General features: G+C 37.0%; 1 protein-coding gene across 2 annotated transcripts; it reads left to right on the top strand.

The window, feature by feature from the left end:
- The first annotated feature begins 1,951 nt into the window (after positions 1-1,951).
- Positions 1,952-22,694, top strand: LOC129876013 (replication factor C subunit 3). Of its 2 annotated transcripts, none has more exons than XM_055951295.1 (12): positions 1,952-2,058; positions 2,254-2,365; positions 2,448-2,558; positions 2,664-2,696; positions 6,830-6,998; positions 11,406-11,587; positions 14,196-14,332; positions 14,471-14,569; positions 17,936-18,005; positions 18,093-18,167; positions 20,110-20,155; positions 22,447-22,694. In XM_055951295.1, exons 2-12 carry the CDS (start codon positions 2,282-2,284, stop codon positions 22,503-22,505), a joined length of 1,065 nt encoding a protein of 354 aa, XP_055807270.1. In that variant the 5' UTR covers positions 1,952-2,058; positions 2,254-2,281; the 3' UTR covers positions 22,506-22,694. The 2 variants fall into 2 exon arrangements, with proteins under 2 accessions (XP_055807270.1, XP_055807271.1); XM_055951296.1 differs by lacking the exon at positions 1,952-2,058 and adding an exon at positions 2,069-2,174.
- Positions 22,695-23,361: the final 667 nt, after the last annotated feature.

The raw sequence follows: 23,361 nt of genomic DNA, 5'->3' as shown, positions 1-23,361 counted from the left end.
TATCAAACAAAATCAAACATAGCCTTGCCCTTGACTTGTTACCGTTATCCCAAAAATGTCCTATTGTGAAAATAAATAAAAATATGGGATATAACACATAGAAGGAGATTTCTCCCCTAAACAGATAAGCAAGCTAAAAGGATCAAATACCAAGCCAAAGAAGTAAGGGGGGGGGGAGAACTCAATGCGGCACAAGCTTCTTCAAGGTCTAAGAGAATGATTATCAAAAATATTAAATATCAGTGAGAGCTTTAATCTGGAATATTAGATCAGTAAACAATCAAAAGGCGTTTACTGGGCTTATTAATCTTCATAAAAGAAACTAATTTTACTTTGTGGGTTTTTCAGAACCGTTTGAGGAGAAGCAAGAACTAGAAGTTTTCAGAAGGAAGCTAGGGATGAAACATGCAATGGCAAATGTAAATGACAGAATTTAGGCATTCATTGATGAAGCACTGGAATGCCCTATAGAAAGAGATGAAGAGCAGATTCTAACACACAAACTTCAGAACCAAGGGGTGGGCACAAAAGTGGTGGTATCAATTGTATATGCTAAATGTACGCAAGGTGAAAGATAAAGGCTATGGGAATCCATGGAGGAGTTGACATGTAGTATCAATGCCCCTTGGCTGATAGGGGGAGATTTCACTATAATAAGCAATGAAGAGGAGAAGCTAGGGGGTCTACCAGTATTGAAAAGGGAAGTGAGGGACTTCAATCATTGTATTAATGTGTGTAATCTGGAGGATAAGAGATTTAAAGGAGGTAAATACACTTGGTGGAATGGTAGAAAAGATGCAGAGTGCATTTTTAAAAGGCTAGATAGGGTGATGGGCAATGACAAATTACTGTATGCAGAGGGAGCTACTATTGAAAATACCACTAACTCTGTAGCAGAGGCGAAAACGATTCTAGAAGCATGTAAACATAGCAGACAGGAGCAGTACAATAATATAATCATTCAAACAGATTTTATGCTATTGTACAAGATTCTAAAAAAAATGGTCATGCCCTTGGATAATCACAGAGATGGTGACAGAAATCAAAACATGCTTACAGGACAAACAACATACATTCCAACACATTTTCAGGGAAAGAAATCAACTAACAGACTACTTGGCAAATATTGCAATTGATAAAGGAGAGTGTGATTACCAAGATTTCAGCAATTTGGAAGTAGCAGGAAGAAAGATTATTAACAGTGATAAACTAAAATGTCCCTATTTGAGAGTAACTCTAGCAAAGGGATAGAGGGGACAGGGAGGTTCAAAGTGTTAGGTGTTTTGATTTTGTTTGTTTGTTTATTTCTTTCCTAGTTGATTGGGCCATGTAGGGAATGAGCTTTGCCCGATGTGGTATAAGGTAGTATTTTATAATCATTACTTCATCAATAAAATACCAAAATTTAACTGAAAAAAAAGTTACAACAAATACATAAATCGAAAACCAAAATAAAAAAATCGAAATCGAACCGAATTACTGAATGGCCAACCCTATTAAATGTATAACCAATTTCAAGTAAAATATCTTATGTATTAACTTATACAAGATATAATTAGTGTGTGGATATATATATATATATACATCATTTACAAAATTATTCAGGAAGAGCTTTTTGAATGCAAAAAAATAGCATTTGATCTACCACCCCTCGGCCTGACAAAAGGAACTTTTTATTTTCAATTCGCTCCACACCCGCATAACAACACCCTTATCCCGCCTGCCTCCGCCTCGTTGACATCCCTAGGAGAAGATTTATCTGAAATTTGTCAAAAGTGAATATCAATTTTTTTTAAAAAAATATTGTACAACATAAAGGACAACATCCAAAGTAAAAATTTAAACTGTGGTTGAAATTTCAAATAGCAGCCCAACAATGTCTGTGCGCGCGCACTTGACCCATATTTATGAGCATGCTTAATAGTTGGGTGGGCTTATTGAATAGGCCCAACCCTAGTAGCCCACGGTAGCACATTTGGCGCGGAATTGATCATTCTGTCTCTTTTTTGTTCTACTGATTCACTGAAGCTTGCCAAAGGAAAATTGGTCGCGAATCAGGTCAAATTTCTTCCCTTTTTGTGTTTGTCTGTGTTAACAAGTGCCTTTGTGACTTGCGGCTTTCCATTTTCATCATTAATAGGCAGTGTCGCTTGGGAATTGTACAAGATATGATTGTAAAATTAAAATCACAGTACTTTCCATTTTTTTTTCCAGCACAAGAATATAGATTTATTGTTTAATATCTGCTTTCAGGACACTGTTTCTGCTACCTCCTTTGGAAATGTTGTGGGTTGACAAGTACCGCCCTAAAACATTAGACAAAGTCATTGTACACCAGGATGTTGCTCAAAATCTTCAAAAACTGGTAAAATATCTCTCGCACAGTATACAGTATACACTGCCAATTCTTTCATACTCATCACTAATTATTTTATGATTACTATTAGGTCTCAGAGGGAGATTGTCCTCATCTGCTCTTTTATGGCCCTCCCGGGTCAGGAAAGAAAACTCTGATTATGGCACTTCTTAGGCAGATTTTTGGTCCAAGTGCTGACAAGGTAACTTTCTCCCTTTAATTGATTTTTTTCTCTAAAAATTTGAAATTCCCTACTTATTTGATTCTCTAAAGCATACTTTTTCCACTGGTTGGATAACTTATGCAGGTTAAAGTTGAGAACAAGATTTGGAAAGTTGATGTAAGCTTTTCCTTGAAATTTCTTGTTCTTTTCTTTTGGAACGCAGTTATGTCAATGTGAATTTTCTGTATATCTGCATTGTTATTAGTTGCATAGAAGTTTCTAAATATTGAGATCAATTGATTTTCTTTTTCTTTGGTGTTGAAAGCACACCATAATAGAAAAGCATTAAGAAGAAATATTGTAACTTCAATTGCCTGGAAAATCTTATTGCATTTTTAAAAAGTAAAACACATTAAAACAATGGAAGATGCTTACAATTCACAAAATAACTTAAAATCTAAAAAAGAAGAGGATTACCTATGTTAGTTGGTGGGTCATTTGTAAGAGTTTGGGCAAAAATGTGGATCATCTTCTATTGCACTGGAAAATGGCTAATATGTTATGAAGGGTGGTTCTTGATTTGTTTGGGATGCACTGGGTGATGTGAGTTACCAACAAGAGGGGGAAGAGAAGACCAAGGGCTTGGATTGTTGCCCCCTTAGCAATCATGTGAGTTATTTGGAAAGAGTGAAATATGAGGGCTTTTGAAGCGCTGGAACAAGATTTTTGAGTCTGTCTCCGATTCTTTCGACCTTCAATCTAGGTTTCTCCTAATGCCTCCTTGTTGCTTTCAAAGCTACACTAGCTTCCTTCCTTCATAAGCTAATACGATTCAATTATTCTACACTGACTTACTATGCTTCTTATTGGTTATAGTCAATGTTCTGAAAGGCACTTGCCTCTCGCCAAAGGCGACATTGTCGCCTTTTCTCTGCGTGGCGAGATCCAATATGTGACAGAATGGGGAGAGGCGACAGGCATGGCGAGGCGAAAAAGGCGCACTAGTTGTATTTTTTTTTTTTTAAAAACGAACTGCTTTAATAATTAAAAGAAAATATTAGGATTTTTTTGGTTATTTTGACGAACTTGCAGTCCAGCCTCTATTCTCTCCTGCGCGAGACAGCTGCGATCCTTTTCTCTCCTTCGCAGTTCGCACAAGTCACGACTTTCTCCAGTTCTTGTTTCTTCTTTCTTCTTCCTTCTTCAGCTGCTCAAGTCTCAACTCTCAATAGGCACGTTTCAGTCTTCATCTTCAATTCTTTTTTTTCTTCTTCTCTTCTTCTTCAGTTCCTCTCGTATTCTTCAGTTGACTCAGCAGTCAGCATAGTGCTCTGTTTTTCTAGTACTCTATTTTTATATTTTTGGACTTTAGAGCTACTGAGTTCTGAGTCACTCACTGTGACTGCAATGAGCAATCTGCCAATATTTTTTTTTGTAAATTAATTCTTCTATGGTTATTTCTGTCATAATCAATTTAGTTTTATACTAATTAACATAGTATTTATTTGTCCATAAATAGTTATTTTTTAAAAAATAATTTAATTCTTCTATATTTATTTCTGTCATAATCAATTTAGTTTTATACTAATTTTGATAATCTTGAAGAAGAATAGACTTTTAGAGTACTAGTATTGTTTGTCAATTGTCTTATGAATTATTAAATCATTCAAGTTCTAGACTTTTAGTATCTAGTGTTAGCTTTTGAATTGAAATATTTGCTAATATATGTTATTGCTATTGAGATTTTTGATATTTATATATGCAATTAAATATTTTAAGAATTTGGTATTAATTAGCGCCTTAATTTAAAAAGGCGAGCACCTCGCCGCTCTCCTCGCCGTGTGGCAAGGCAGGCCCTTGTCGCCTTTCGCCGTCCAAAACACTGGTTATAGTAACTATACCCTCTGGGTTGAATTGCCACAATAGGGCCTTCCTCAAGGGAGGAGTTCATACCTTGAGAAAGAAAGCAGACTACTAAATCTACTACAACAACAACAACAACAACAACAACCCAGTGAAATCCCACAACATGGGGTCTGGGGAGGGTAGAATGTACGCAGACCTTACTCCTACCAAGGTAGGACGGCTGTTTCCTGGAGAACCTCGGCTCAGTAAAAGCATAAATGCATAAAAAAAAATGTTAGATAAGAATAGGAAATTAAAAGCTTTATGAGAAAAACAACAAACAAATAACGAATAGATAACAAATAAATACGAATAAATAAATACAAATAACAAATAACGATTAAATAAATAATGATAGCGTCACAGGTTCAATAGAGTAATCTACTATGTCAGCATATTGTTTGCATTAGTCTCATAGCCATCTATCTTCCAACTCTTAACCCCATAATCCCTATTTAACTCCAAAAAACACTTCCATTTCAATCCCAACCTCTACTAAACTTATTTTATCCTCCAAAAGTACCTCACAAAAGTTAAACTTAACATTCAAGTAACACATACTCATATTCATAGAAAAAGGGATGGAGCATTAAGGAATAGTTGTAGTTTGTTCCTTTTATACTTTTGGTGCACAACGTATGTACCTACTTGTATAGATAGTTGGTTAGACTTTGGTGATTTGATCTACAGTGCCACTGCACTTCTCTTGTAAAGCTATCATCTTCTTGATGTAGTATTGATAAATAACTTGGATTTATCAAACAAAGAAAAAGAGGATCAATGACTTGGATAGAAAATCTTCTTCATACCTTCATACTTTTTAAGTTGCTCGGACTCGAGTGCGGATATCCGATACAGGTGCAGATCTAGAGGTTGGATCCTCTATGATTTAAATTTTAATATTCGGAGGTACGAATCCATGTATGGATACGGGTGCAAGGATTCGGCTGAAAATAATTCAAATATATGTAAATAGAGTTGTAAAAGCTAAACTATGAGATATTTAGTGGAAAACTTGAGGAGAATATATTGATCCTGGAAGGAGATAAAGGGAAAGAGAGTGACAGTAGAAATTTATATATACAAGGTACTCCATTTTCTTCAATTTCACCTTTGTTTTTGTTTTAATTACAAAAATCATTGAATCTGTCCAGAATTTCTCCCTCAAATTTGGTCAAAGTACCCAAAACCGGTTGACCAAAACGAGTACGGATCCCACATCCACACCCACGTTGTGTCGACACGGGTGCGGCACCAAAAGTGAAGAGTACGAGCAACATAACATATTTTTGTGGCAACAATTCATGATTGTTATTGGTATCAGCTTCAATGACGATCATGTAATAGTAGAAAATCAATGTAAATGTGTATTTGCTCCAAGGATAAACTACATAACTTATCATCACACTTGGGGAGAGGATGCGTACACTCAACACAATATGCAAGGACGAAGAGTTAATATAGTTTTTTTTTTGTTGCAAAAATGAGGTGCAATTGATAGAGATCTGGTATTGGTTAAAGTGACAACAATTGGTGAATTCCATGATTAAGGATTAATTGCAATTGGAATCCACGTCTTCTTTTCTTGGTTCTTTAATTGTTTATTGAACTCTTTTTTTTCTTTTTCGAGAAGGTAAATTTTTATATAATTATCAGCATCGAAAGTATGCTATCATGTACCACAGAGTACATTAAAAGTTCTTACAGATTGTGTAGAGAACTAATTAAGTAAATCGCGGACTCGACATTTTGAGTATCATGTACATTTGCCATGTTACTCCAAAAAAGAGAGGAAATACAATGAGACTTGAGACTAATTACATTCTCCTTTTTTCATAAAAAATACCTGTGTTTCTCTTTCTCCAGTTTTAATTTAGTCATGTGTGTATATATATTTTCTCACTGTTTGTTAGTAACATAATGTGTGAATTTCAGTATTAAAGAATAGAAAGTTTAGACAATACATAAACAGACAATTTTCATAAAATTTTAAGTTCAAATGAATTGTGCTAGTTAAAATGAGCTGGACTGAAGTGTTAAAAACATGAGAACCCCTCTGATTCCTCGTATGCTCTTCCCATGTCTATCGCAAAATAAAACAGAACCTTTTATCAGTTTTGAGCCCTACTTTAACTCAGTTGATGTCTGGAACTGAGTAATTCAAATACTTATTCATAAAACTATTTTAGTACATTATTTACAAATTAACAATATCTAATTATCTTTTGCATTTGAGGTGCCAGGTCTCTTTTTCTACTTGTGTACCTCTAATCTATTTGTCGAAACTGCAAGAAATTTGATATTTAAGAGTTTGGGAAAATGTGATGTTTGAGGGACATTTGGCTAAAGGAAAAGGCAAGGAGTGTTTTGTCTCATTGATCACTCTTTTTGGGTTTTCTTCTCAGGCTGGTACGCGGACAGTTGATGTGGAGCTCACAACATTGTCAAGCACTCACCACATGGAATTAAATCCAAGTGATGCCGGTTTTCAGGACAGATACGTTGTTCAAGAAATAATCAAAGAAATGGCCAAGAATAGACCAATTGACACGAAAGGGAAAAAGGGGTTTAAAGGTGACTCAACAGCTTAGTCTAGTTTCTACTTATTAAAAAGAGTCTTAACAACTTCGACTGATTAAATAAATAAAAAACAACTCTTTCTAGTGGTAATCCCACATAGGTAGTAGGTAGAGAATCCACCTTGAAATTTTGCACCTGTACCATCTCCTGAATATTATATTCATCTCCTACTCCCACTGGTGTGATCTCACATTTTTTAGATTGATCTTAAGGGCTAACAGAACTCTGCATCACTGAAGACCAACATATCATCTGCGAACAAGAGGTGTGTAATTGTCACATTACTATGTCCTCTAAATGAAGCATCAAAACCCTTCAATAGACCTCCACTGACCTCTCTATCCATCATTTTGCTCAAAGCTTTCATCACCAAAATGAACAACATAGAAGATAAAGGATCCCCATGTCTCAAACCCCTTGAACACCCAAAGAAGCTGCATGGACTCCCATTCACTTAAACAAAGAATCTTACAGTAGAAATGCAAAACTTGATCCATCTCCTTCACTCGTCCCCACAATCCATCATCAAGATTATTTAATTAAGGAAATCTCAATTCACACGATCGTAAACTTTCTCGGGATCCAACTTACATAAAGTACATGAGTCATTTTTCTTCTTTCTAGAATTAACCACTTTATTTGACACCAAAGCTGCATCCATTTTCTTTCTTCTACAAAAACATTTTGACAAGTAAACACTGTCTTATCCAAAATCTTTTTTTTTAATCTATTAGAAAGCACCTTTAGAAATAATCTTGTAAATGCTTCCTGCTAGACTAATATGTCTAAAATCCTTTATACTCGTTGCTCTTTCCTTCTTTGGCACAGTGGTTATGAAAGATGCGTTAAGACGTCTCTCCAACTCCTAGTATCTTGGAATTCTGCAATGATCTCCATCAACTCACTTCTAACTACCCCCCCCCTCCCCCACAACACCGTTGTTAAAAAGCTAGAGTGAATCCATCACTTGGCACCGCTTCCCTTGCTTCTTCTTCATCTATACCCCTTTCCAACGACTCCCTCATCCCCTTCCTTAATTGACTAAATACTACGATGGGCCCCTTCACTTCCTCCTTCTCATACACCTCTCCATTCACATCTAGAAATTTGATGAAGTTCCTCATCCTATTTGCTATGACAATCTTATGAAAGAGTTTTGTATTGGAATTCCCCTCTTTCATCTACAATATCCTCGATATTTGACTCCAACTAGTCTCTTAAGCAACCGCTAAAGCACAAGCTCACCTTTTGCCGCCTCCTTCCTAATTCTCTCCCTATCTTCTAATGCACTCATCCCTTCCACATTCTTTAGCTCATCCACCTTAATCTCTAACTCCCTCATTTAGCTTCCACAATCCCAAACACCTCCTTGTTCCACTTCCTTATATTTCTTTTTAACATTTTCAACTTGCTAGCAAGTCGTAAAGATGGTGTACCAACAACTTCATACCCATTCCACCAAGCATTTACTCTATCTTCAAAATCTAGTGCTCTGAGCCACATATTCTCGAACCTGAACGGAATGCACATGCTCCTCCTACTGCCATTTAGCAAAATAGGTTAATGGTCTGAAGTAAATCTGGGTAATGGAACTTGCAACACATCTGGTAGCATCTCCTCCCTATCAGTGGGCACTAAGAATTTATCAAGTCTTTATTTTGATATGGTATCTCCTGCTCTGACCCATGTAAAGTTTGCCCATGTCAAAGAAAGATCAATAAGGCACTGACAATCAACAAACTACGAGAACTCCTCCATTGCGCTGGACATTTTCCTATATTCTTTCCTTTGGGAGACTTATTGTATTAAAGTCCCCTTCTAACACCCAAGTTACCTCCCATCCCGCTATTAAAATAGTCCTCTCTTCCCAAAAACTCTCCTTAGATCCCTCCCTAACCAGACTATACACCCCCCCTGAACCCCATTCTTCACCACTACTCAAGGGTTTTACACGGACTGCCATAATGTACTCCCCTTTACCTCCCACAAAACTAAAATACCCCCTGCATTCCCTACCACCGGTACCCAATCAAATCCCCCCCCCCCCTCTAAATAAACTCCTTACTACTGCATCTATTATTAACTCCATTTTGGTCTCTTGAAGGCACAAGAAATCCGGCCCCTATTCCCTAACCCTGTATTGATAATGGCTTTCTTATTTGGCTCATTCACCCCCTCACATTTCAAGAAATAATTTTAACTTCCAAGGATAACAACTTTATCCTCACCACCATTCCTCTCCTCCATAACACAACTCCTCTCTCTTCTTCTATATCTTCTCCCATACACCACCACTTCTCTTTCTCCCTCGTTTTCCTTCCATAATCTCCTTTCCATTCCCTCCTTACATTCCTCAACTTCCTTTTCTTTATCCCTTTTGCTTCTTGTCCAATGTCTTTAAGCAATTCTAACACCCTATCCTCCTTCCCTTCAAATACCACCCCCAAAAATTCCACAAATCTGAGAAATTTCTCTCCGATCCACCTCGTAAAGTTTCTTCCATCTTCAAGGCTAATGATCGACATCACATCAGCTCCATATATGCTTGTGCTGATGCTGTCCATGCCAATAATCAGCTTACAAGGATCTAGTAGAAGAAAAACAGCACCTCTCCCCAGGGAAGAATTTGATTTGGAGCCCAGACCTTTCCCGTACCATTTTTGCTTACATCGGGGAGAGAAGGTTGAAACTCTAGCATCTGAGCCACCTGGCTTGCATCCCCCAGCCTCATAGAAAGCTCCAGTGCCTTTGTTCAAGACGACTCCCTCCTCCCTGTAATGATGTTTGACGCCTCGTTGGAACAATGACTATGGTCTCCTGAGCCTTCTAAGTCGATAGGTCGGGGCATCTGATGCTTATCCAGCCTCGAAAAGGAAGTCAAGTGTCCTTCCTTAGGCTCGCAGCTCGATTCCGAGCCTCATAGCCTCATCTTCTTCTCAATCTACTTCACCTTCGGTGTTGGAACAATATATTTCCGACTGGTAAGACTTTTTGAGAACTTGAACTAGACGTTTTTTCTTGTCGATTCGACCCTAATTGATTATAACCCCGTTCATTCTAGCCTTCCACCCCACTTCACTAATCCAGGGGTACTGTTGTCTTTACTTTTCCTCCCTCTCCACATTTCAGAATTTCCATTGCTTCCTTGCCTCCTATCTGGTATGGTCTTCCCCTCCATAACTTCCGGCAATCCAAGTCTCCGATCTTTGTCACCCTTCTCCCCCTCCTACCTCCTATTTCTACCCCCTTTCTGATTAACCTATTGTTTTCCTCCACCTTTAGCAACAACAGCTCAGGTTGAAGCTCAATCGACAGCCAAATTCTAAAGCTTCTTTCTCCATCATCCACCTTCATTGAAACAGGAGCCTCCCAGCTTTCCTCACCCTAATTTTCACTCTAGACATATCAGGCATACTACAAACAACATCACCCCCCCCCCCCCCACCCACCATCACAACTTCCCTACCTTCTTGAATAGATCAACACTCCAAAGATGGAGCGGAAGACCCACCAGATTTAAATCAGAGTGTCGCCGAAAAATCTTGTGTCAACACACCCATCTTGCTCCATCCACCTTTCCAGCTTCAAGAAGTTGCTACCTAACCATTCCTTCCTCCTAGAAGTGTCTTCACTGCCTGCTCCTCATTAGCAGCGCGAAATAAGACTTGGATGTCGCTCAGCTGCATAATTTTCAACCCATCTGCTACTTCCCATTCGTTAACAACCCAATTTCTGATTGCCTCTGGTAAGTGCACCCATTTTGTAATGGAACCAGCTAGGCAAGTTCTTGAATTTTTTTCCTTCTTAAGACATATTCTCCAGAAAGAGAGAAACAGGGTTCTCTCATTGATTTCTTCAGTTGGCATCTTCCCCAAGGTCTAACAATACCCGTGATAGAGCTTACTGGAAGGACATGACCTTCTTCTCTAGAGACTTCGATTATAGTATTATTTGTTGTAGTTACTGCTTCTTTTTTCAGACTGCTTTGCCATGCTTTCTATAGTAGGGGTATCTTCATACACTCTACCTTGCCAGGCGCCACTTGTGGGGTTACACTAGGTATGTTTGTATGATTAAATGAAAAACAACAAAATATGTCATATGATAAGGAAAATACATATGATCTGTTATACATAATTTATAAAAAAGAAGCATTTCATGTGATATTTCATGCCAAAGGTGAATAGGACGAGAAGATTGATATTCTATGGTGATTTCTCTATGTTTTGTTAAGCTGGGGAATTTTAAAAAGATATCAAAATGCCTTTATGAACTTTGAGATATTATTTCGGAATTTCAATTATTTGCCACCAGCATTGTGTAAATATCTTCTAGTATTTATAATTTGTTCATTAGTAGCTGTAAAAGCTACCTAGCTGATATCATGTTGGTAAATATTAGTTTTAGTGCTAAATGAAGTTGACAAGCTCTCAAGAGAAGCACAACATTCTCTTCGAAGAACAATGGAGAAGTACAGTGCGTCATGTCGCCTGATTCTATGCTCCAACAGTTCTTCAAAGGTCACTGAAGCTGTTCGCTCACGATGCCTTAATGTGCGAATAAATGCACCAATGGAGGAAGAGGTCAGTGAAATTCAGTTGTCCCACTGTTGATATATTTTCTGTCGCCGTCTTTATTGTTTGTCCCACTGTTGATATATTTTCTGTTACCATCTTTATGGTTTGTCGCACTGTTAATATTACAGCATTGTCTTCTTTCCTTTTCCTTTTTCTGGCATTCATTGTATGTGCTGTATAACAATTGCCTGCATCTTCTGGGCTCAGGCTTGCATTAGACTAGTGTGCTTGTCTGGTCTTTCCTCCAGGTTTTTTTTTCATTTGAGAATTTCCCTGTAATGGCATTCATTGACTCACCAAAATGGGTGCTAAGTAAAGTTAACTGTTGTACTTGCTTAGACATGGTGGATTGTAAATGCCATTTCAACTGCATTGGCTATTTTACCACAGGAAAAGACACTTTTTGAGGAAAGGGTGTTAGTACATCCTTGAACGTAGTTTAAGCAGTCTTTGGTCTTACATACCAATTTGTGCCTTAGAAACAAGATGACTCATCTAGTGAATAGAGTAACTAGAACAACTAAATGTTGGAGATATACTATAATGATAAAAGTGTGCTCTTTTTAATTGCTTAAGCTTTTAGATTAGATGACACAAACTTCTACATGGTATAAGAGCACGTACATGGGTCAGTCTCACCTCCATCCATTGATTAAAAATAATATCCATGTGCTTGGCTCATGAAAAAAGAATCAAGTCTGCACATGAGAGGGCGTGTTATAGATGTAACCAAATAAATAAAAATGTGCCTTCTCTAACCGTTTAAGCTTTTAGATGAGATGATCACACAGTTCAACACTAAAATTTGAACACATTTCATAGTACGAGGGATATACCTGTAGTTATTTGTAGAATTGTCACATGAGTTTGTTTAAATTTTCTTTATAATTAGAAATTTTTGTTTATTCTTGGATTAAATATAAGAACATTTGGTTAAGTATGTATGCATCTTATTTTAGTTTCTTTTTGATTAATTACGGATATGCTAATTTGATCCACCTCTATACCCTTCTCCACTTAAATACCCGGACTTTCTCTGCGGCAGGGTTCAAACCGGCTACTTGCACGTAATCCACACATTACATGCTGCACTCTTACTAGACTAAAGCCCGGGCGCTTTAGGACCTGTGACTCTACTTGACCTAATGCATCATTGACTTTGGTATGGGACCATCAGGATGTTTTTGATTCTTGTAAGCCATAAGAATTTTTCTGAATTGAAGAATATATACGGCCTAGTCAGTCATTGATAACAATGGGGTTAGGAAGATCCCAAATTCAGAATCAAAAATTAGATTGCGGAAGCAAAACTAAAAGAATCAGAAAACTAGAAATAAAGATATGAGAAATTCGAAGGAATGCTCCAAGAATTTTTAGGATTTGATTTTCTAAAGCCTTGAAAAGATCCAAGTAACAACATATAGATATATGGATGAAATCTAACGCCCTTACTTGAGAAAACGAAGCAAAACAGTAGATACGGATCTTGACCGCTTTATGAGTAACTTAAGACAACAATTAGTATGTGGAACGAATCACCTTCTAAAGAATACCAAAAAGGAATTAAAGAGATCACAAGAGTAAATTACTTTATACCTTAAACTATGAAACAAGTAAAGGTTAAAGATAAATTTTCAAAGTAAGAGTAACAAAGGTTCAACAGAGCCCTCAAAATTTTATAGGACTCCTATTTATAGGATGATGGGGGAGGACATCCAAGATTCCTTAGGACAAGCTAAAGGGGCAGCCAAAACTGGAAAGAAAATTACAAGGTAAATCCTATACTAGAAAGGAAATAAAGTAACCTAACTAAGAACAAATTTAGTTGTTCCTGGAAAGCATTAAATAGTACTAGGGAGACCATAAATAGAACAAGGAAAATATTAACTAATCTATAGATAAATAAAGAAACAAGATAAAACCCAACTAGGAAACGAATCTTAACAAACTTGGAAAGTTTGACTAGTCTTCTCTCAAAACTTGGGCAGAAAGCAATCTTTTGTTGTGGCTGATTCTTGGACTCTTCTTGACCTAGTTTGCATAAATTCCCTCTATTTAAAAGCCCATAATTGTTGACTTTAACTTGAACTTGGATCAAGAAATATATGTAACATTTAGCCCACATCTTGCCACAATTCTTGGACTCTTCTTCCATGATAAGCATTATCTTTTTTTTTTTACGACAAGGGAAACTCGCAGCCGCTACCTTTTCGGTGCGCACTGGGTAAAACCCCTGCTCCTATACAATAGCGCGCAAACCACACAGGAGAGGTAACCCGCACTAGGCAAGCCCGGTGCGACGAGCTTGACCCAAAAGGCAAACTCCTTGCTTTCGCTGGCAAGAGGTTTCTAACTTGAGACCTCCAACATGGAAGTCCCAAGCCCAAACCACTGGGCCACCCTGAAGGGTCCATGATAAACATTATCTTGTGCTCATTCTTGGACATTTCTTTCTTGATAATTATCTCCTTGATTTTTCATTGAACCCATCAACTTTGATGGAGGTGTGCCACTATGGATGCTGTCAGGCATGTGCAAAGAATTGTTGACATGTGGTCCTTTGATTATTCGTCTCATACCTGACTGTTTCTTTGAAATCTTTTTTGTTTGACAGATTGTTAATGTTTTGGAGTTTATTGCCAAAAAGGAAGGACTTCAATTTCCGCAGGGATTTGCGACCCGCATTGTGGAAAAGTCAAATAGGAATCTGAGGAGGGCAGTTTTGACATTTGAGACTTGTCGAGTTCAACAGTTGAGCTCTTTAACTGCTGGATACTGATGTATTTTAGTTTCTTGCTAGTTTAAGCTGCTAATTCCGAGCTTATGATATATTATTTGCACCAAAACTTTCCTATGCACGTGCTTGACCCCTTGTATTATTTGTGCTAGGTATCCCTTTACAAACAACCAAGCTATACCTCCAATGGACTGGGAGCAATATGTTTCAGAAATTGCATCAGACATAATGAAAGAGCAGAGCCCTAAAAGGTACAGTTGACAGTCAATATGAATAGGGTATTTAATATTCAGGTAGTGATTCTATAAATTGTGCTTTGATTGTCTAGTTCTGGAACTAGAGGTCAACACGGGATTCAAGACAACTGGAGATTCAACTTTGAGAGAAGGGAACTGTAAAATTAAGAGGACACTAGGCTTTTGAGTGCTGAGAGAGGAGTATGTTATAAAGAGTGAGAGAGAAACCTACAAGACTTCGCATGATAATGGTGATATAGACCTTTAATTTTAGTACTAAACAACAAATTCTGTATGATGATTTGAATTCGAATTATGTAAGAAAATAGCTCATTACCATATCAAATCTTTGTAGCTTGGTAACCAAGATAAATAGAAAGTCGTAAGCTAAGGAAAAAGGTCAGTCAAGCAACCTGACAGCCAAAATTTGTTAGTCATTTTGACTTGCAATCAACAATGTATGCTGCCCAAACTTTCTTCTAGGTACAGCCAACTTACTGAACTACTGCACATAGAAATCCTACAAGACCAAGCTAACAGCCAATGCAGTCACTCTTCCCCTACCAAGATATAGCAAGGATAAATGGATATCGCTTTTGGAGGGAAATCCCCCAAAAATACACAGCATGGAAAATTACCACAAAGTCAGAAAATAATTTAAAACAATTAACAAAATCAATTGCAGAACCTCTCTGGATGATTATGCTTGGTTGTGACTTTTGCTTCTTCTTGAGGTTATAAAGAGTTATATACATACGACAACGACAACAACATACCCAGTGTGATCCCACAATATACGCAAACCTTACCCCTACCTTGGGAGAGGTAGAGAGGTTATTTCTGATAAGACCCTCAAGTCAAGAAAAACATTTTCAAAACAGGTTTCAATGATATAAGAGCAAAGAGCTATGAGATAGTTAGATACTTGAATCTAGCATCTGTATATTTGTGTAATTGCCTATCCATTGACCCTATAAAGTTTGTCTGTGATCTTTGTAATTCATGCTACTATTTGGAGGGAATTTAATTTAGAGTCTCCCTGGTGAGAATCATCATACAATATCCCGCTCCCATGGTTTCTTGTTCTATTGTTTGTTGATGCTCTATCGGCGAACATCTGTTGAGTAGAAGTCAGTTTGAGTTAAAAATGTAACTTTGAGAATTTTCTTTAGGCTGCAAAGGTCATGCAGAGAAGCATAGTGATTATTGGGGATTTTAACGAGAGTCAAAAAGATGGCAGTACTCAAGCTTTCTCAGGATGGTTTGTTAAGCATAAGGAAATGCCAACTGAATCCTTAACAATGAATTTACAAATCTTGGTTGATCAGAAAGGTACCCTCGTAGAAGATGTTGTGTGCTGAGTGGTTAATGTTGATAAGGAGGGCAAGGATGGAGCTTTCATCGATATTTGTATTCTATTGAATCGGAATAATTCCTTCTTGGATCATTTAGCGAATAATGATATTTCCAAAACAAATGCAATACAGTGAGGAACCTTTGCAGAAAGGGTCATGTGTCACTGCTTCAGTTAGTTTACTGTTCATTTAGTTGCTGAAAAGCAAGGTGCATGATGGATTTGCATTTGTTTGGGTAGTGAGAACAAATTTTTTAGGCAGAATCATAGCGTCAGGCTTTATCTTTAAGAGGGAAGTGACTAATAGAAAAAGCAAGCAAAGGTTTCAAGGAATGTAACAAATGACTAGAAATAGGAAATTAGAAATTAGTTTTATAAAACTAGTCACTGCTATAATTTATAATCTTAAATTTGCATTTTTGTATCTAATTTAAAAAGGTTTTCAAACTTGATGATAGGGCCTTTACTTCATTTATTTAACTTATTGTAGTTCTTTTTACCATATTCCATAAATACTTAGAGTTAGTTTTCTTTCATTACACATGCTAATTTATGTTTTCTTCCTACATTTGTGCCTTTCTTCACTAAATCACATGCTGTAATTACGCTTTGGGCTTAAGCCCTGGCGACACTCCTTTGACAACACTGCTTTGCGTACAAGTAGAAAATAAGCTGTAAGAAGTCAAAAGGAGGCATATTGAAATTTATCCTTGTCATGGAATTTGTTGATTGCTTTCTTCTGTTAAAGTGAGTAGTTATTTGTTGTCTCAGTTTCTAAAGTAATTTCCAAATTGGGGATCTGAATGTATTACTTCATTAATAAATTCAGCAAGCAGTCTCAAATCGATAAGCAATTATCTTTGAACTTTCAAAAAGTTGTCCAGGGACTTTTTAAAAAAACTAGCTTACTGAAACAAAAGAAAATTAAAAAAAGAAGCAAAAAGTATGAATATTTTTTAATTTCCTTCTAAAAAAAAGAATGAATATTTTACTACAACTGATTTACAGAAGTCCTCATCTCCAACATTTTTAAAGTTCCTTAAAATTCTTTTAAGCCCGTTTCATTGCCTTGGGTACACCAAAAATACCAAGGCAGTTACACAGCTATAGTTTATGAACAATGGTTGATACTCCCTTGAAGCATTTCCTTTTTTGATCATTCCAGATGCAACCAATAATGCATAGTGTTGCATCACAAAATTTCCTCACCTACTTCCCAGAAAATGTCAAAACACAGAACTGCATGCTCTTTAATAAGCAGACCGAGAAGTAACCTTCAGTTGAAAGGCAAAATTCAAATATTCAAGCACAAGAATCACTAGAACAATATTAGTGTTAGAGTGGGTAAAAACTCCCACATTGATTGGGGAATGGGTGGTCTCCTTATATGGACTTGGGCAATCTTCCCATCATGAACTAGCTTTTGGGGATGAGTTAGGTCCAGGTGCCATATCTTTACATGGTATTAGAACCAGGTCCATCCCCGTTTGGGCTCCCGGTCCATGCTCCAGTGGGGGGGGGGGGGTTAGAGTGGCTAAAAACTCCCACATTGGATGGGGAATGAACTCGTGGTCTCCTTATATGAACTTGGGCAATCCTCCCCTCCTCCCCTCATGAGCTAGCTTTTGGGGTTGAGTTAGGTCCAGGTGCCATATCTTTACAATTAGCTTTTTTCATTGTTTGGATTTTTAACCTTTCTTTGTAAAGCTTTATGCATCTTCTTGATGCTTTTCAACACAACAGCTTACTTCATCAAAAAAGAACGATATTCTACCCTCACTGTAAGTTGAAAAGCAGAAAACTGTATGCGTTTATGAGCTTATGTCGTTTTTCCACATCATTTAAGATATTCAACTATTAATCATGCGAAGAAATCATCATCTTTCATACAAAGTTAGGAAGGAGGGAGGTGGGTAACTTCCCATGGGCAATCTGAACCAGACTTGTCTCCTTTTTGTGCTCATGACAGCACAACAACACAATATACATTTACCTCCTTATCTGAACTGCAATGTTCTTTCTTACAGGTTGTTTGAGGTTAGAGGAAAGTTATATGAGCTACTAACTAATTGTATTCCCCCTGAAGTTATTTTGAAGGTAAGATCTTTTTTCCAGGTGCTTCACCTTCCGCTCTGTAAGGTGTTACAAAACTTTATGTTTGAATGATTCTGCTTTCAACTGCAGAGGCTGCTTTTGGAGCTATTAAAGAAATTGGATTCAGAGTTGAAGCACGAGGTGTCCAACTGGGCTGCTCATTATGTAAGTTATTTACATAATGTTTCACATTGGGTATATGAGGGTTAAGGAATCAAAGGAATGTCTAAAGGTCTGACTACTCCAACCATTGCCTTATGGTTTTGGGATGGATGATCAATCATTCTGTAGTACTATAGCCAAGCATTGGTAAGTTTAATATTACACTTGTAAGTTAGGATTCAAGTCAATGTATGAACTCGGAACCCCTATATTTGGTTATACATGCATGAAGGTAACAGGGTTTGTGATTTGATTCTAGTTGAATTTTACCTGTTAAAGACCAACAACACTGTTATGATATGTAGAAGAAAATAGGGGAAAGGCATAAAAAACCCCGAACTATACCCGAAATCCCAGTGACACACATAAACTTAATTAGGGTCCTATTACCCACCTAAATTATTTTAAAATGGAATAAACACACCCTAAATGTTGATGTGGCATAGAGAGTGTGCACTCTCTCTTGAAGGCAAGTGATCAACTAAAAAATTGGACACACGTCCTTTTTTAATTGGTCATTTCACAATTAGTTAGTACATATAATTATTGACATTAAAACTTATATATATTCAATTATTTTCATTTCTTTCTCTGTAAAATATTTATTTTCCTCCTCACTTTAAACATTTTATTTTTTTTCTCTTTCATTAATTTCGTATCTTTTCACTTTTAATTATTTTTAAAAAATATGTGTATTTTTTAAAAACAAAAATTACAATTTTAGAAAGTGTCCTTTAATTTTAACGCTTTAATTTTTTTTTTTTGATTTTCTTCACTTATTTTGATATTCTTTCGAAATTAATTTATTTATAATACATGACATTTGGGTACCCTTCGGTGTGGCCTAGTGGTTGAGGCTTGGGACTTCCATGTTGGATGTCTCAAGTTCGAAACTCCTTGCCAGCGAAAGTAAGGGGTTTGTCTTCTGGGTTGAGTTCGTCGCACCGGGCTTGCCTAGTGTGGATATCTCATGTGTGGTTTGCGAGTTATTGCATAGGAGCGGGGGGGGGGGGGGGTTTGCCCTGTGCGCACCAAAGGGTAGCGGCTGCGAGTTTTTCTTGTCATAAAAAATAAAAATAAAAAGACAAGACATTTGGAATTAAATATAAATCAAATCAAAAGGAAAGGCAAAGAAAATAAAAAGAATAAATAAAATCAATAGAAAAAAATAAAAAACAATGAATGAAGGTAAAAAAAAGTTTAAATAGAAGCCAATATTTTTTTTAAAAGTTACGGGTATTAGTTTAAATACAAGATAAAGAAAATAAGAAGATTTTTTAAAAATATACAACGTAACCAACTAAAAAATGAGTTCCGGAGGGGGTGTGTGTAATAGTACCCTAGTTAAGTTTAGGTGTGTCGCTGGAATTTTGGGTATAGTCTAGGGGAGGTACTTATGACTTACCCCAAGAAAATATCTTAATATCCAGGTAAGCACAATAATATGCGCAATTTATAACTTGGGGGAGGATTAATAATTGTTTTTTTAAAAAATAGTCCATCCGTACCAATTATGTGATGGTGTTTTATTGTGCTTGGAGTTAGAAAAAGAATGACTTTCGAAACTTGTGGTCTAAAACAATCCATATAAATTTATGCGACTATAAATTATCTCATTAAGGGTCAAATGGGAAGTTCAAATTAAACTGTTACCAAATATATAAAGATGTCATTCTTTTTGGTACTGACTAAAAAGGAAAAAACGTCGCATAAATTGAGACAGAAGGAGTAATAACTACCACATCAATGGTGTCTCCTAGTGGGGTGTATGTGTGTGGCGGTGTTAAGGGATGCTTTATATTCTTTGTTGAATCAGTCATTAGGTTATGTGCACTTTTACTGTATAGATTCTTCTGGAATTTTTCTCGTGTATGGATTGATATTTGCTGATTTATAAAGAAAAAGCTTAAAACTTTCCTTGAGAAAATCTCTCCATGTCTTTCAGGAGCATAGGATGCGCCTCGGACAGAAGGCTATATTTCATCTTGAAGGTATTGCACAACCTTTTAATTAAAAACTTACTTTGAGTATCATCAGGAAATGGCTTAGACTGGCTGCTTTGGAGTGATTGAGCTCCATTTTCTCAGATACTGAATTTTTGTGTTACCTTTACTTGATCTCTCAATTGTTTATGCTCTCATACATTGTTTGTAATATAAGTTGCTGTATGGAACTTTTAAGCTACAATGGTGGAACAAGTTGAAGTGTGGGCAAGCTAACTCCCACTCCCCTGTTCTACAAAGATATTGTATCTATATGGATGAGCCGTGGAAGCAGCCACTAATGCTTGTATTAGGGTAGACTGTTTACATCACACCCCTTTCTCGGAACCCTGCGTGAACGCGGGATGCTTTCTGCACCGGCATGCCCTTCTTATCTATATATGGATGAATTGATCAGCGTAGTATTATTTGTTATCGATGAGTTCACCGAATAGATTTTATGTCTATTGTCATCCTACTAGGAGAGAAGCTTGTCACCTCTAGAAAATGTGTTTTTAGTTTTTTGCTTTTTTCCTTTCCCTTTCTGTTTTGCTTGCCAAATAAGGGAAAGGGACATTGTTAGCAACTTTTGCTTTTCCCATTTTCTTCTAATGAAACCCCCTAATATGCAAGCGTTTCTCTCTACTCTGCAACTTTACTTGAATCAAACTATACCAAGTTAAGCACTGCTCAATCTCGGAAGGTATATGATGTACATAGTCCATTGGAGTTCCTCAGTTACCTCACATGCTAGAGTAGAGAGGAACTGAGGTTTTCGTAATGTTCCTGCTGTAATCTCTCAACACCACCTTGGTGCCGTTTTGATGAATGAAACTTCTTACTAACCTATGAAAAAGAAATGTTGGAAAAGCTTGAAAAGTGACATCTGTAAAGTTACAGCCGTTATAATTGACAGTAATACCTTTTGAAAATAAGATATTAAATATGAAGTAATACAATTTTTAATAAGGAAGAAGTAATACTGTTAGCAGAGGCAGAAGAAATAGCCTTTTTTTAGGTACAAATAATGTCTAGAATGTGAACAGTTCACCTTTTTTGGGTTGATATATAGGAGTTGCTTAAAGAGAAAAAAAGCAAGAGATATAAATGAGGAAAGCAGAGTCTCAAGGAACATTCTGGGAAGTACTAAATAAGACCGATGTCCTATTTGGGGGTTGCATGGTAGGTGATTTAAGTGCATCTCACAGCTGAATGTTTGACACCAGATATCAATTTTAAGAAAAGGGTTGATATAAACCAGACCCCTGAAATAGCATTACATTGAATTACGGAAATGGATGCATGAATGGACTCCCAGAGATGAGACAAACCTGAGTTGAGTTTAGAGTGGGATTCAAATTACTTCCAGGTTTCTTTTATGATAGGCAAACTTCTCTGTTTCTCTGTTTAGGTGTGTGTATAGTTTGAATCATATAAGCATAGTTTCTCTGTTTCATGTATTAGGTGTGTGTATGTGTGACTGGAGTGCATGCTAGTGTGGAAGAATTTTGATAGACATCTTGAACAGAATGATTGAAACTAAGGAATGTTTCATCAAATTACTAGGGGTGCCTGTTTGTAGGAAAGAAGACATTAGTTTTTTGTTTTCCTTATTAGTCTCTCATTTGTAACTTGGAGCAGAAAAAATTGAGGAATTCAGCTCAAAGTTCTGCATATTAAATGGGTCATGGAGCATTTTTTTAGTTTGGGATTCAACTCAAAGTTGGTCACTGAAGGGGGAGAAGGGGCTCAATATTCGTTAAAAATTGATTTTGCTTTACACCCATGAATGGCCCAATTAAGATCCATCTAAATCAATGGGATTGTATCCTCTTCCCACCAATGGTGATGGGATGATCCCCCAGACAGTGTAAGAAATACTACAAATAGCAAGTGAGTAATGATGACAGTCCATTTGTAACAATCAGGGCAATAATCTTTGGCAGCAAGGGATTGCTTATGGATTTGCAGGTGTATGTATAGTCTGCTGTTTGGCAGAGGCAGATATACTAAATTGGAGAAGCATCATAGATATTCACGCTTAACGGCATCATAAGGATATAGCTACAGACCAAGCTTGCTCAGTAATCACAGATTTTGTTGCTAAAGTTAAATAGTTCTTATAGATATATGGATTAACATTACCAGTTTCAAAAAAAAAGTTCTTATAGATATTTGGACTAGGACTGTTGTTTAAAGAGGTGATTTCGTTAACTTCTTGATATGGTTTGATGTCTGTAATATAGATATAGATACGTTTCGAGCTTATTTGGTACGCTCATCTTTGATTTGTTTTGCAGCATTTGTGGCCAAATTCATGAGCATCTACAAGAGTTTCCTTATTTCAACATTTGGCTAAGGTAGAAGATCTGAAGTACTATGGAACTGTTTGGCAGTAGGAAAAAGTTCTCTTTGTCCGTTTTGCTAATGTCCTGACGTGTTTTAATTTAATTGGGAATGTACAATTGTACCAAGACATTATTGTACCAGAATCATATTCCAATTTGATCCATCTTATTTCTCTATCAGAAGGATTTTCTACTGCTAATATCTTTGCAATTGCCAAATCTAACTGGAAAAAAAAGGGCCACCATATCGCAGTGGGTACAACGTAAAGCAGGCGTACTATGGTACATCATGCAGTTATTTTTCCTTTTTCCCTTCTCCCTAGCCCCTTTCATGTGGTCCCTTCTGCGGAAAGTGAATTAACGTGATGAACTAAAAGGAGTAGGTTTATGAAATTGTGATACCAGTAAGGTATGAGTTTTGGTGGTAAACGATTCGATGTACAGCTTATTGCTGTTTCCTTGACTGCTAGCCCTTGAGGAAACAAGAAATGACTTGGCCTAGTGGTTTGGGCTTGAAACTTTCATGTTGGAGGTCTCAAGTTCGAAATCTCTTGCCGGTGAAAGCAAGGAATTTGTTTTTTAGATCGAGCTCGTCACACCGGGCTTGTCTAGTGCGGGTTACTTCTCCTGTGTGGTTAAAGCTCGTCACACCGGGCTTGCCTAGTACGGATTACTTCTCCTGTGTTGTTTGCGAGTTATTGTATAGGAATGAAAGTTTTACCTTATGCGCACCCAAAAGATAGCAGCTGCAGGTTTCCCTCTTAAGGAAATAAGAAATGACAATATATGATCCATGTAATGTAGTAGGCTTGGGGAGAGTAGGGCATATGCTAGTTCCCGTTTAGAGTAATCATGTTACTGTGTTTG

Source organism: Solanum dulcamara, chromosome 12 (genome assembly GCF_947179165.1).
Source record: "Solanum dulcamara chromosome 12, daSolDulc1.2, whole genome shotgun sequence".
NCBI classification, from domain to species: domain Eukaryota; kingdom Viridiplantae; phylum Streptophyta; class Magnoliopsida; order Solanales; family Solanaceae; genus Solanum; species Solanum dulcamara.
This window is presented reverse-complemented; position numbering and strand designations above follow the sequence as displayed.

Bases quoted from the DNA above. Each gene is read 5' to 3' on its own strand.
- LOC129876013 (XM_055951295.1), top strand. From the start codon at position 2,282: ATGTTGTGGGTTGACAAGTACCGCCCTAAAACATTAGACAAAGTCATT. The intron at 2,559-2,663 runs GTAACTTTCTCC...TAACTTATGCAG, and splicing joins TTGGTCCAAGTGCTGACAAG to GTTAAAGTTGAGAACAAGAT. The intron at 14,333-14,470 runs GTTGAGCTCTTT...TATTTGTGCTAG, and splicing joins GAGACTTGTCGAGTTCAACA to GTATCCCTTTACAAACAACC.